This window comes from Eptesicus fuscus, chromosome 11 (genome assembly GCF_027574615.1).
Source record: "Eptesicus fuscus isolate TK198812 chromosome 11, DD_ASM_mEF_20220401, whole genome shotgun sequence".
Lineage (NCBI taxonomy): Eukaryota > Metazoa > Chordata > Mammalia > Chiroptera > Vespertilionidae > Eptesicus > Eptesicus fuscus.
In genome coordinates, this window is record NC_072483.1 from 49,441,492 (window position 1) to 49,456,168 (window position 14,677).

At 44.5% G+C, this 14,677-nt stretch overlaps 1 protein-coding gene across 3 annotated transcripts in view; it reads left to right on the forward strand.

The window, feature by feature from the left end:
- The first annotated feature begins 765 nt into the window (after positions 1–765).
- MAP3K20 (mitogen-activated protein kinase kinase kinase 20) overlaps positions 766–14,677 on the forward strand; it is a 140,365-nt gene continuing 126,453 nt past the window's right edge. For 2 of the 3 annotated variants that reach the window (XM_054723531.1, XM_054723529.1), the window contains exons 1-2: positions 766–927; positions 13,054–13,246. In XM_054723531.1, coding sequence (XP_054579506.1) covers positions 13,088–13,246 — 159 coding nt within the window. In that variant the 5' untranslated portion in view covers positions 766–927; positions 13,054–13,087. Of the gene's footprint in view, positions 928–12,806; positions 12,884–13,053; positions 13,247–14,677 lie in introns of those variants that run through there. The other variant, XM_054723530.1, reaches the window with a different exon arrangement.

A 14,677-nucleotide genomic window follows, 5' to 3' on the forward strand; every position in this document is an offset into this window, starting at 1 on the left:
AAAAGACAAAGACCTATTTGACCCCTTTGATTCTACCTTTCCACATTCCCCAGGTGTCCATAGATGGCAAACTCCAAACTCAGCCCCCTGGATAATGTTGCCATACTTTTTTGCAACATCGTCTCACTTTTCCTCCACGGAACCATCCTTCCCAATCCACAGTTACTTTCCCTCCCCGGTATCTATGTCCACCTCTTGCTGACACCTGGCACACGAGCTCTCCTGTCCTCATCTGAACTCAGCTTTGTCCAAGTCCCCAACCTGGGCACAGAGCCATGACCCCTCCTCGAAATTCGGTCGGTATCTACCTGAGGGTCCCACTGAGGCAGCCTTCAGCCCTCACTCCACAGAAATACCTTCCCAGGCCTGTCCCCTTCCTAACTCCATCCTGAAGATGTGCAGGGATGGAAGCAGCCTCCCGTCTCTGTCCTGTTGGTGGACAGGACTGACTTGACAGGCCAGGTGGTGGTTCACTTCTTTACAAAGACGTGAAGGTGCAAAGGGAAGAAGAGGAGGCCCCGGCCCCGGCGATAGGGCAGGTGGCAGGTGCCCCATGCTGAGCGCCCCCCGGGTTCCAGGGCGCTGGGCCGGGGGCGCCCCTCGGGATGCAGGCGGGAGCCCCCGGAGCGCCGCCCCACGCCCGGTGGCGGGCGAGTCGGAGCTGCGGCCGGCCGGGCTGGCGGCGCGGGCGGGGAGGCCCGGCCGTTCCGCGCCCGGAGGTAGGTGGTGCTGTTGCCGCGACTGTCCGCCTCATTGGCGCGGGGCGGAGAGGCGGAATGTTCAACTCCTGACTCCGGCGGAAGCGTGGGAGCCGCGCGGGCCGCCGTCCTCTCGACCCCCCGGTCGCCGCCCCTGCCCTCGGCTCGCGGGGCCTCGGCGCCCCGGCTGCTGCTGCCCGGCTGCTGCTCGCGTCCGGCCGGGAGCCAGGTAAGGACCGGGCGGAGGCCGGGGAGGGAGAGGGTGCGAGGGAGGCCCGCGCGCTCGCGAGTCGTCCCGACGCTCCGGGCCGCGGCCCAGCCGGGAGCCTGTCCGGCGTGCGGGGTCCCCCGCCGCCCCCGCCGCCCGGGCCTCCCTCCCCGACCCGGAGCCCGTCCGGGCGGCGGCCGCGGGAGCCAGCGTCCCGGGCTCCCGGGGACTCGGCGCCGGACCTCGGCCGCGAGCGGCTCGGGGAGCTCGGGCCGGTCCCACGCAGAAGTTGGCGCGGGGCAGAGCGGGGCGCAGCCCGGGGCGCCTGCGGCTCTCGGGGCCCGGGGCGCGGGCGTGGGGCGCCTCCCGGGCCGTCGCCTCCCGCACCGATCGGGTGGCGCCGGAGCGCAGGCCTCGCAGGGGGGTGACCCGGGCACCTCTCCTCTCGGGAAGCGAAACTCGAGTCTCCCCAAATCTGGGCGGGGTGCCGGCCGCGTCCCCGCAGAGTGTGCGCGCGTGCGAGGGGAGACGGCGAACGGGGGCTTTCCCGCCGGGCGGGGCGCGATGTCTCCCCCTGGGGGGCGGCCGCTTCCTGCCCCGCGGGAACCTGCGCCCACCCGCGCCCTCCAGGGCCCCTCTTTTCCTTCCACGCGAGCTGAGGGTCACCCCTTGGCCGACCCTGGGTCCGTGGGCTCCGGGAACTGCACCAGGCCCGCCGGGGAGGGCCCCTGACAGCTTGCAGGAAAACTTTCCTACAGAACCGGCGCGGGGCAGCGACCTGCCCGAGGAAAGCGGGGCGGTCGTTGTCAGAGTGCCGGAAACGTGTGTTTCTCACGCGCCTCCAGATCCTGCGTAAGCACTGTTTATGGAGAACTTAATTACTATTTTTGTTAGTTTCTTTAATAATGAAAGCAACGCAGTTTAGTGGCATATTCCCGATGATACGACAATAAGCAGCTCTCAGCGATAATGGTGTCTTCAGAGCAACTTACAGGATTAATTCGGAGATACTGGAGCCAAGGTGACTGTAAAGCCTTTTTGCTTTTCCGAACTCAGTTCAATAGAACGTCCGGGATTCGGTGGATCCAAACCTACCAACACATTTAAAGACAAAAATAAAAAAAAAAAAAAAAAAAAAGTGATTCAAGACAGTTAACGTCTTCTTTGTAGCAGGACCCTCTCCACAGTGAAATTTCATGGTTTTGATTTTCAAAAAAAATATGCGTCGGCTGCATTTTGATTATGGTTTTTGGTTGTGTGTAGAGCCTTTGTTTTCCATTCCTACTACAATAGGGAGAGATTTGGGAGATTGTAAATGAATATGAATTTGTTTTGTTTGGAAAGAGGGAATTAAGATAAAGAAAAATGGTCTTTTGAGCAATGTGCACTGTTTATTTTAATCTTAAACAATTTAGTTCCTATGATAACTTGTTTTGGAATTGTTTTGGGAGGTGTTTTCTTTTTACTGGAAGATATTATTGTTTAAATCAAAAGTTTCAGTGCTAATAATTCCAGAGTAAATGACCATAATCTGACACTTATCCTTTTAGAGAACACATAAGAACATGTTGGAGGAGAGATGGATAGAGTGAGAGAGGGAGAGGAGAGAGAGAGAGAGAGAGAGAGAGAGAGAGAGAGAGAGAGAGAGAGAGCACGCCAAATATTAAGCATGATGATTTGGATCTAAAAATGGATGGTCAAAGATCTTGGGAACTGAGGGACCTTCTTGCCAAATAAGGACACTTGGCAGGCTGCACTGTATGTTTTAAGTTAGCACAAGAGTGAGTGCTATTGGCAATATATTGGCTGAGTGCCTATCTGGATTGAGTAGTGAAACTGACTCTGATAGGGCTACACACTTATAAACAGAGTTATGAGGGGTGTGGAGTGAATAATCTAGTCATCAGAGAAAACACTGGCCAAATCCCAGTGATGTTTCGTGAAAAGAGGTTAGATGTAGCTATTAGTGTGGAGTGAAAGAGAAAAATGGACAGTTGATTTTAGAAATTGATAGATTCAGAGAAAAGAGAGGAGAAAATCAATGATTAAAAAAACAAACAAACACAGAAAAAGGTGTTTGTGGTGATATAGTACTTCTTAGAATAAGACAGCCTTCTGTCTGTATCCAGAGATGTTGGCAATAAAAATCAATTTGGCCCTAGATGTTTTGGCTCAGTGGACAGAGCATCAGCCTGCGGACTGAAGGGTCCTGGGTTCGATTCTAGTCAAGGGCACATGCCTGGGTTGCCGGCTGGATCCCCAGTGGGGGGTGTGTAGGAGGCAGCCAATCAATGATCCTCTTTCATCATTGATGTTTCTCTCTCTCTCTCTCCCCCCTTCCTTTTCCTTCCTCTCTGAAATCAATAAAAATATCTTTTAAAAAATCAGTTTGTATCATTTGTTTTCCACTTTATTTTACCCAGGACAGATTGATAGGGAGGGTGTCGTGTACTACTGCAGGGAAGATTTAGGCTGCATCTTTTGTGGCTATTAACCTTGCCCTGCTACACACAAATAAGCAGAGTTCCAGCTGTGACCAGAGAAGTGCACCTGTTAAGGAAGGAGAGCTCTAAACACTGAGCTTAGATTGGTGTGACTGATACAGGGTGCTTTTGTGTCAGACCCTCCTGCAGACAGCTCAAGCATCGATTATGCCCTAATAGCAGTTAAATAATCCCAGCACAGGAGACAATTCTGTGAGAACAAAGCAGCCACACATTTGACACCCTAACCCCAGCATCACGATTGCTAATAGGAAGTGAAAGCCTCAGATTGAACTGTACGTGGATGGTAAGCAATCCAGTAATTACTGTAATAAGAAAAGGATTTGTTTAAAGTGTGTGTGTGTGGGGGGGTGCAAATTAGAAGGAGGAAGAGGAATATAGTGGAAAAAGACATATGGTATGGTGGGGGAAATGGTATTACTTTGGAGTCAGACTTGAGTTTGAATCCCAGTTGTGTCAGCTTTAAGTTAGGTAGTTGGCTGGGGCATCTTTCAGACCCTCGACAATCAGTTTCCCCGCATGTAAGATGGGGACAGTGATGCCTTGCTTTATGAGACAGCGCATGGAAATGCTTGGGCCAGTGCCTGAAACTTCAGCTGCCATAACTGAATAATGGAGAAGGGTGCTTTTTCACATTCTCAAGTTATACACAGAGAAAGCTTCCTGTCTCACCTATCCCCAACTAAGGCTTGCCCTTGGTAGCCTGCCCTGTTCCCAGATCATGGTTACGTGTGTCTGTGGGGCTAGAAGGTTTTCATAGCTACTCTCCTGCTTTTAGTATAAGGATTTCTAAAGCAGCTATGTGCACCTCTGTGTTTACTAGTATATACAGTTTGGTAATGCTTTCAGGGGAGAATCAGAAAATTCATGCATTTAAATATCTATATGAGAAGCTTGAAGAATTGGGGGGTTGCATGAAGAGGGGAAGGTTATGTATGACCTAGAGACCCAAACCAAAACCAGAATCATTTTACAGCTGATTTTGAGCACAGTTTATCTCCAGGGACCAACATCCTTCTTTCTGGACTTATCTCTGGACTTTCATCTAGGAAAACCAAAGAGAGAAGGCAAGAATTGCTGTCTAGAGATCATGGAGTAATATTTGCTCATTAAATTCTGCGTTCCTTCAGGATTTGTAATTATAGGCATAAATACCCCCAATGGAAGCAAGCACTTTCTTTAAAATCTCGTATTTAATCATGAAAATGCATGTGACTTTTATATTCTCTTCTGTATTGTTTGGCTTTATTGTACAAGACAACACAAACAGATACTAAGCATGTTTATCCGCCCCCCCGATCTTAAAGTAAAATCGATGCTGTGGGGTGTGTGTTTATTCATACACCGTCTGCACAGTGCTGGGTACCCACCTGTGGGAATGCCCACATTTGAGGAGTGTGGGCCTGGTTCTGACCATCGGTGCTGCGCCATCAAGCTTCACAGCTCAGCCCAATGCATAAGGTAATGCAGATCCATTTTGCTAAGAAAAGAATAGGGGTGGATCATCGTCCAAAGAGTTCATTTTTCGGTGGCTTTCAAGGGGAAAAGAGCTCTTTGCCTTGAGAGGGGAGGGGAGCGGGGAGAGGACAGTTGTAGGATAGAAATCTGGCATAAGGCTCTCACCTTCCCGGCCAGTTTGGGAGGAGACATTTAGGAGGATAATCCAGTTGTCTCCATTGTTTCCATCACTGGTGTTAATCACTGTGCTCTTCGTGTCAGGTTTGTGACTATCGCTGAGAAGAGATTCATACTTTATAGTAGGTTAATTAGCCATTGCTTACTCAAAGGGTTGGAGTAGGCCTTAAAAAACCATTCATTCTCGAAGCTGATGTGGGAGTCTCCTACTGTACATGCCCACCTCCCACTGAACACTGTCAGTGATGGGGAACTCACTAAGCGGGGGGGTGGGGGGGATGGCATATTTTCTTGTTAGGCAACTCTAATAACCAGCAATTCTTCCTGTAACTTTTGTCAACAGATAACTTTTCCTCTGGATCAGTGATGCATAATTTAGGGTCTGTCTTTGGTCTTCTCTAGTTTTAACGCCCCCATTTTCTTTCATTTTATATCAAGGTCCCTGGGTTTTAACCTCATATTGACCCTTCTCAGGGAACATTCATTCTAAGCAATTAGTCCAAAAATTGTAACTGTCTGTTAGCAGTAGCCAGATGCTTTCTATTTGACAGAAAACCAGGTTCAAGGGTAGAAACAAAAGCTGAGTAGCAGCAGGATCTAGGGAAGTGTAGGCCTGCTGACTGAGGAGCGACTGCTTTCTCCCCCACCCCACCCCAAACACCCCGAAATTCCTCTTCTAGCCAACCCATAGAAAAGGGCCCTGTTAGCGCTCCTGTATTTTATTCAGATTCCGAATTTCTGTTCCTCCCACCTCCAGCCATTGAACACAGGAAGCCCTGCAGTGCCCATGTCGTGCATTGTGCCCATTTCTCGTGTCCTTTTGGGCCTCTGAGCACAGATATGTTTCCACGCAGCATTTCTGTGGCACAAGTGCACCTACCCCTCACCTTCCTGTCCCTCCTATATTCTGCCCCTGGTCAACATTTAAGGAAGTGTGTCATGGAAGCCTGTTTTTCATTCATTGAAACAGTAAAGTGTAAATAAGACTGTTTCTTTTAACTAGCTCATTTTTATGTTATTTTAACATAACTAGAGAGTTATGTTACATATATAGTAAAACATAGAAGAAAGAAAAGAAACAATAGCTGTTGAATTTTTAAGATTCTGAACGTGGAATTCCCTGAGATATCTGTGACTGAAGATCCTATTCACTGCCTGGCTGGCGTGGCTCAGTGGTTGAGTGTCAACCTATGAACGAGGAGGTCAGGGTTCGATTCCCAGTCAGGGCACATGCCTGGGTTGCAGGCTCAATCCTCAGTGTGGGATGTGCAGGAGGCAGCCCATCAATGATTCTCTCTCATCATTGATGTTTCTAGCTCTATCTTCCTCTCTGATATCAATAAAAATATATTTAAAAAAAGAGATCCTATTCACTGAACCTGACCTATTCTCTGTAAGATAATACTGCTTTTCTCCTGTGGCAGTCAGGGAGGAAGGAAAGAGTATCTGTGGTAGACATAGTACTAGTTAGTGCTAGTCACATACCTAGTCTCCTCTTGCTAATAGAGATCTTAACTTTTTTTAGTGACTAAAAAACAGGAACATAGTAGAATAGAATACTTACATCTTCAACTGTGGTGTTATGAACCCCAGACCAGAGCTTTCCCCATTTTTGGGAAGCTAAGACTCATAGGAAAAAGGAACAAACACTAAAAGGAACATATACTGCAGAACCATTATCCAAGTGGTGTTTTAATACACATGATGATAAAGCACAGTTTTACTAGCTTATTCATTAATCTATGTTTAGGAGGCTGAAATAATACTAAGTATTAGGGCAGCATACATGGCAAAAGAATTTGTCGATGGCTGTTTTCCAAAGCCTTTTTTGTCATATTCAGGACATAATAAAATTAGTTTTTCTATATTGCATTAAAAATAAACTTGTAACTTTTGTGAAGAATGGAAAAAGGAAAGTGTAAATTAGGGATAGAAGAATACCAAGGATCTGAATTCAGAAATAGGCCCTAAACCTAAAAGATAGAAAATTTCAGAAAAAAAGTCCAAAGACCTGTTTTCTAGTAAAGTTAATCCTTTTATAAAGTAGATTTAATTTTTTAACATTAGCTTTGTAGGTACTTCATGAAGCTGGTTGCAGTTTCCCGAGTCCCTTTGATACACAGTAGATAAGATCTGAAAGAAAGCAGTGGCCACTACTGAAAGCAGGTGCATTCTGGATCCCTACCAAAGCCAGTGCTATAATTGAATGAATAGGCGCTAGAAACGCTAATATCTAAAAAAAAAAGTATGATTTTTAATAACTTAAATATTCTCTTTATGAAAAAAAAAATTTAAAGGAAAATTATAATTACTTACTAATAAGATAGATGTGGCAAAAATGGCCAAACGTTAAAAGCAGCAAGCAGAGGCGAGAGAAAAATACACAAAGAACCACAGATAAAAAGGATTTAGGGATCATTAGTACATTTATCAATTAATAATTGCTCAGCAAAACTAATGGAGATATAATATAAAGCAGTTCTGAACATGAGAGAGGAAAACTGTTGAGGAAAGCATACCTGACTACAAAGGCTAAAGAAGTAGATGGCCACGTGTGATATCAAGACTTATTAAAATAATTAGACAGGCATAATTTCCATTTATTGAGCATGTGTGGGACACTATGCAAGGTCCTTTCACAGTATCTCCCTCTTCCCAACAACTATACAGAGCGGGTGGTGCTGTTGCCAGTGAGAAACCCGAGGTCAGAGAGGCACCGTGCCTTGTCCAAGGTCTAACAGCTGGGGAGTGCGGGCTTGCTCTTCCATCTGGGAGATTTACCAAAGAAATCAAACCATGCTGTGCAGACTGGATGACTTTTGGACTATCAATTTTGAGGCATTCGATAACAGAATGGAAAAGATTTATAATTTTTTTTTTTACTTATTGGTTCTGGAAATGCCGTGATCTGAGAAAAAGTGCTTGTGAAAGGTTACTGAGAGGTACAGAGTTCAAACTCACATCTAATTCTAAACCTTGTTGCTGCTATGTTAGCACTTAGGCGGGGTCTTTCTGTTTTGTTTTTGTTGTTATGAATTCAGGGCAAAAGTCCATTTTTTTGGATGAAAGGCTAAAAACTAAAAGATAAAGTAATACTCCCTTTAAGGGTTTCTACCTTAATATGGTTTCACATTTGATAATAGCCATTGGTGCTGTGGGTGTGTGCTTTCAGTTATTAATAGTTAAATTTTTTAAAATTTTAATTTAAGAAAAATTTTAAAAATTAAAAAATATTGTCTTACTACAGTACTGAAATGATTGGGTTCAACCACCAAGTTAGTGATTTTCACCGTTTTCAGAGTTGTGACACCCTATTAGGTTTTAATTTTGGTGATATCCCTGTTCTAACTCACCCTTCAGTGCTGTGTGGTAGATACTTAGTAATATTTAAAGCAGTTTTGAGCATTTATGAAACAAAAGTTAGAATGCTGCAAAATTAGGACTGGGAATTGTTGCATGGAGAAAAATTGCCTTTTGGGTGTAAAAGCAATTATTTTAACTTGGTGGAATAAAAACATCATAGGACTGGGTATACTGTGTAAATACATTTACATAGATGACACTTATTAAATTCTGGTGTATTCCCTGGAGAATACATCAGAAAAATAGCACAATTTGATCAGGTAGCAGTCTTCCCCAAGATGCTGTAAGTATGATTAATCAGCAGCTCAGATTTTTCATTCTTCTGGTCATAAGTTGAATAATGATTTTAAAATTAAAGAAGAGAAAGTTCAAAGGGAAAAACATATATATGGTCTGACACTCATATAGATGGCAGTGGGACTCTCAATTGGACTTAACAGATAAGTCCATGATGCTTTGCCCAGCTCATGGGAGTGAAAACCTGTGCCCGTCCCCTCCAGAATTGTTAGTCTCTTTGTTAATCAGATGGGACTTAATTTTGTATGGTCTCAATAAAACATTCACATAATTACATAGCTCCTTAATACATAGCTGGTTTCCAAATGGCAGGATGTATCACAAAGTGAGAAACAGTGATTCTGGGAAGAACATGACTAGTTGCCTCATCTCAGGGGGTAAAGTCTGTGGAGATCTGTGCTTCTCAAAGGCCCGCCTTCTCTGACACCCTTAGGCCAGTTTCCAATGGGCCTGATCTAGCACAGTGCATCCATCTTCCCTGGACCTGCTTGCTCTGCACCGGAGGGTTTAGATTTAATCACACCGCTCTCACCTCTGGTTCAGATCGCTGTTTATTTCTTAAAAGGATTTCCCTTCCTCTTTCCCTCTTTTCCTCCTTCTCCTTTGGACTCAGAGACATCCAGTTCCGGAGGTCCCAAACTTAACACTCTTCAGTTTCCCAAGAGGCCATGGCAGCTCTTTCCAAATCAGGATTTGCTTCAGAATCCTCCAGGATGGATGGAGGAAGAACTTGTGAGAACTTACAGGTTTTAGATTGTAGTTAATCGGTTGGAATCTTTTCAGTTGCAAAAGGCATAATCGAAGAATAGCCAGAAACTGTTTAGTTATGTATTTGTTCATTCAACAAATATTTTTGAATGGAAAAGTTACAATGTGCCTGGCTGTGTACTTGGTGCTGAGGATCCAGCAGTAAATAGGAATGGCTTTTGCCTTTCGGGAACTTACAGCCTGGTGGGAACTAAGTGGGAGAGATGAATGGGTAAAGAAAGGAGTTAGGACACAGAAGAAGGAAAATTTAACTCTGTTCCTGAGGCTCAAAGGAGGTGGCTGTGGACAGGAGTTTGTTTTAGAAAAACAGGAGTTTTTCTAAGCAAAGACACAAGCCTGTGCAAAGGTATGGAGATAGGAGAGAGCAGCCTGATAGGAACTGCACGTGGTTCCTCGTGTGTACGTGGAGAATGAGAACAGAAGGAGTGAAAGTGGCTGTCGGCGGTAAAGGAAGAACACAAGAAAATGTCCCAGAGTTAAAAGACATGAAGTACAGACAGAGTTCACTCAGCGCCCTATCAATGACTGCAACAGACTCAGTCCTAAGTGTATGCTATTTAATTTCAGGATCCCAAGGATGAATACAAGATCCTAAAAGCTTTCAGAAAGGAAAAGATATGTAAAAAGGATTAGTAACCAGAGCAGCATCAGACTGCTCTATAGCCACGTTAGAAACTAGACTATGAAGTAATGCTTCCGAAATTATTTCCTACCTAGAATTACATACCCAACTGGGCTACCAATCAAGACAGTTTGAGACACACTGATTCTCAAAAAAATGACATAGGGCACTCTATTCAGGTAGCTAACGGGAGATGTGCACGGTCAAAACAAGAAAGTAAAGTGAGAAAGAGAAGCCAGGAGAAACAAGGACAGGCGTTCACAGAGGAAAATGTGAAGGAAATTCTTAGGGTGATGGGAAAGGGAAGGGAAGTCCCAGTTCAAGTCAGGCCTCCAGAGCAACCATTCCAGCCAGATTGAATCAGGGTGAAGGGAAAAGGAGGAATGTCTCCAAGAAAAGAATAGAATTAAAAAATTGCCTGATGTTTTTACTTTATTGAGAGTAATTTTGCAGTTCTTGGGAGAATTTGATGAGGTTAATAAGTGTTAGGTGTATAAGAAGCTAAGCAAACAACAACAAAGCAACTAATAACTCTAGGAGAAACAAAAAGTTACCCAAGAAAGGAAAAGTTATTGAATTCTACATAACACTCCTGGGAATAATATTTACTTTGTCAGATTACTGTAAACCCTGAATATTGACTAGAGTAAATGTTACCATGTAGTTGGAAGCTGGGAGGATTAGGCAAGTGTGGCATATTGTGTGCAAAGAGGTAAAGGGTAGTATATGACTAAAGCCTTATCTTCCACTGACAGAAATTAATAATATTTAAAATGGAACAACCACAAAATTGCAATATAAACACATTTTTTAGAAATACAGAGGTAAATACCAGAAGAAAATGCTAAAGGAGTTGAAATTAGTTCCCTCTGGAGAGAGAACCCAGTGAGGAGAGGGGTGGGCACAGGAGTTCTAATTTTATTATAAGCTTTGTACTTCTATTTTCATTTTTGTACTTTTATAAAAATAAAAATGATCAATAAAAATATAGGACTAGCGTCTGTAACACTGAGGGAATTTTGCAATGGTGTTTTGCATTCTGTTGAACAAACTATTTAGCTTGCATATTCCGTGTACCTAGCTTTGCCACATTCCTAAATTTTATCTACACTTTTTTCTTTTTTCTGATTAACTAAAGATGAACTGAAGCGAAAGTTAGTAAGGTAAATTATTGGCTCAAATATGCGTATGCCCCTGGATGCTACGGCATGTTCTGCCTGCATTTTTACGTAGATGCTTAGGTTATCTTTTCAACGTTAGAGGATAAAAAAAAGTCTTTCCTTTTACCTTCTCCCCAATGTAGAGCGGAGCTTTCCTTCACATAAGAAATCACCATTCTTCAGTGACCTGCGTTCCTAAAACGGGATTGCTAGTCAGCTGCACAGTAAGATCTCTGGGCCGCCTGCTTCCATCACTCAGCAAAGCTGCACGTTGTTTATAAAGAAATGCTGCCAATTTGAATAGATAGAAACTGCCCCCTCCACCTTTTTATTTTGAAAATAATCAACTCCCACAGAAAAATGACCAGAGTAGTAGAACGCCATGAACTTCCATCTAGATTTGCTAGTTCTTAACATTTTGCCACGTTTGCTTCCCCTCTATACCCATTTTTTTTTTTTGAGGGAGGGGGAGTTGAATAATTTTAAATTAAGCTGTAGATAGCATACTATGCTATGTCTACCAGCATATCTCCCAAGAACAAGGACATCCTCAAACAAAACCAAAATACCGTTATTTGCCATAGATAATTTAATATTATCTAATACATAGTACATATTCAGATTTTCCTAAAACCCCAGTGATACTTTTGTACATTTGTTTTGATCCAATATCCAGTGATCACACACTGAATTTAGTCATCATGTTTCTTTAAGTTCTCCTTATTCTAGAAGTTTCCCTGCTTTAAAAAAAAAAAATCTTTCATGACATTGACAGGAGGAGGCCAGGCCACATTGTTTTGTAGAGTGTCCTGTCCACGTGTTGTCTTATTGCTCCCTCATTATAAGATTCTGGTTTCCATTGTTGGCAAGTGTATGTACACAAACTTTCTTATCCACCTGCTTTTTATGCACGTTCAGAATTATAGTGTTCTGTTTTCTTATTTGTATGTTTTTGTTTTGTGTTTCCTGCTAAGCTGCGGTTTGGCCTGGGGTGCGGAGGGTGAACACTTACCTGGTGCATCGTAAAACACCTGAGACTGCAGAAAATATCACTATAATAATCTCGGGGAGGGGACATCCGTTCCTCTGGAAACAAGCATAATATTTTTGTTCAACATTCTTGGCAGAGGTCGTTGGATGACTTAATATACTGTAATCAGGGCAAGTTTTCTACTCTTTAATTAAGTTTCTGCTGCAGTATACAGTCCAGGGAGCCACTTTGAAAAACACTTGGCCAGCTTTCCTGTCGTCCCGAAGCTGAACGTTTTTGCTTTTGGACCCTAAACACTGACTGCGTTCAGCTTGCAGCATGTTGGCTCTCCTCGCGCCAGGATGCTCGGTTGCTTAGGTTATGTGTATTTTGCGTGAAGTGAGCACAACGTGGAGAGATGGCATGCCTCACATGCCAGGAGAGCTATGCAAGCTCGCTGCTGAAGGCATGCTTCCCGGCCGCCCCGGCTTCATGATAGGAGACCTGGTGACACAGTAGCCTTTAGGCAGAGCTCCTGGGGATGTGCAGGAAGTGCCGCTACAGGTTTTGTCAGGGGGAAATCTGAGCCATTTCTCTGTGGACAGCTGTGTGGCAGAGTCAGGGCAAGTTGCTGCTGAATTTTGCACGGGCTGCCAGGGTAAGTGTTTTCCTTTTGATTTGTTTATAGTCCTGGTTTTCCTTCTCCTGAGTCATCAAGGCTCTTTCTGGAAGTTTCACAGGACTTATTATACGTGACCTGAAGTGGGACTCAGAGAGTTCATTCTAATGTTCTTGTAACCCAACTTCTCCTTCTCTTTCTCTCTGCAGAGTTTGTGCAAGTATAATACTTTGTCATTATGCGATGTCGTCTCTCGGAGCCTCCTTTGTGCAAATTAAATTTGATGACTTGCAGTTTTTTGAAAACTGCGGCGGAGGAAGTTTTGGGAGTGTTTATCGAGCCAAATGGATATCACAGGACAAGGAGGTGGCTGTGAAGAAGCTGCTCAAAATAGAGAAAGAGGTAAGGTCCTTTCCTGCTCTCAGAAGTGGTCACGCTGGCGCTTATGTAAGTTTTTCAAGCTCGAGGCAGAGGTCACAGGCTGCCAGGGACCTAGCAAGGCCTTTGGGGCTGATCCGCGAGGCCGTTTCCCAACCTCCATTCCGGGAGCCCCATAAATAGAAATTATTGCCGCGTGTGCTTTAGGGTTGATTTCTACTAGGCTCATCTGAACTGAGAGGATTTCTTTCCATGGCATGAAATAGACCGAATGTTCTCTGAACTCTCCTGGAGAGGAGGTAAGATTTCAGACCTTTTCTTTTTCCTAATCAGCCAAGAGGGGTCAGTAAAGAGTAACGTGTCACGTTTTCAGCCCCCTTCCATTTTCTGTCCATCCGTGAATTTGTGCTCGAGAGTTGTCTTTTAAAAAAAACAAAAAGCATTTCCTACTGAAGTATAAGCAATGACAGTTTTTTTTGGATTTCACCTCTGCTTGAGGCCAAAAGTGATGGACTTTGTTTAATAAAGAATTAACAGGTGCCCGACAGAGCTGCCCTACTTATAAACCCAGAAACGGCTTTCAGAGTCTGGGATACGTGCTGGTCCTCGTCAAGCTCAAAGCTCATGGGCCCTTCATCTTTCTCAGGAACGTGGTACCGTGCCACCCAAATTCAGCGTGGTGCCCTGAAGAGTAGGGCCGATGTGGAGCTGACCTGCAGGGGCCCCGTGGCATCGATAATGTTTAATAGCTACCCTCTGGAGCTTGTTTTGGTCATTTCTGTTTTCCTATTTATATTTCTACTAGTCCTGTTTTGGCTAGCTGTTGTTCTCTCCAGTACCTTTAAAAGCGAACTTTTCCATAAATATCCTTCCATCTCCTTGAATGTTGTTGTTTTTTCTTCTTCATTAATTGCTGTCAGTGAACCGTAGCAACTGATGAGGGAAGGAAACCCAAGAGGCCTCCCTCAGCAGTGCTGTGTGACTGTGGTCCCCAGCAGGGTTTCCAGTTGCTGGGCCAGGTCAGAGGGCTAACCTCTGCGGGGGGGGTATCTCCGGCTGCGGAAAGCTTGCTAGTAGATGCGAAAGCTTTTGGAGCCAAGTGCGTGCGAAACAAGAGGGCACTATGCAGAACAAGTTTCCTCCTCCTCGTTTCTTGATCAGCACAGTTTTAAATAGTCGCCAGGTAATAAGACCATCCTTACTCTGGACTGAACCCAGCTTTTCTATCTAGTGAGCTCTTTATAGGAAGCATTGTCATGCACCCTTTTTATCGTGGGAAATAGAGCTTTGAGAAATGTGTGGGGCCTCCCCAGAGGGACAAGTGAGATCCAGGAGATCAGACCCCCTGTTTTTTGTTGTTGTTCTTTTCAACTCTGAAACCTCTAGCTGACCAGGTTAAGGATAGAAAATAAACCAATTCCATCACATTTTAGTCAAAGAAGTATGGAAGTGTGC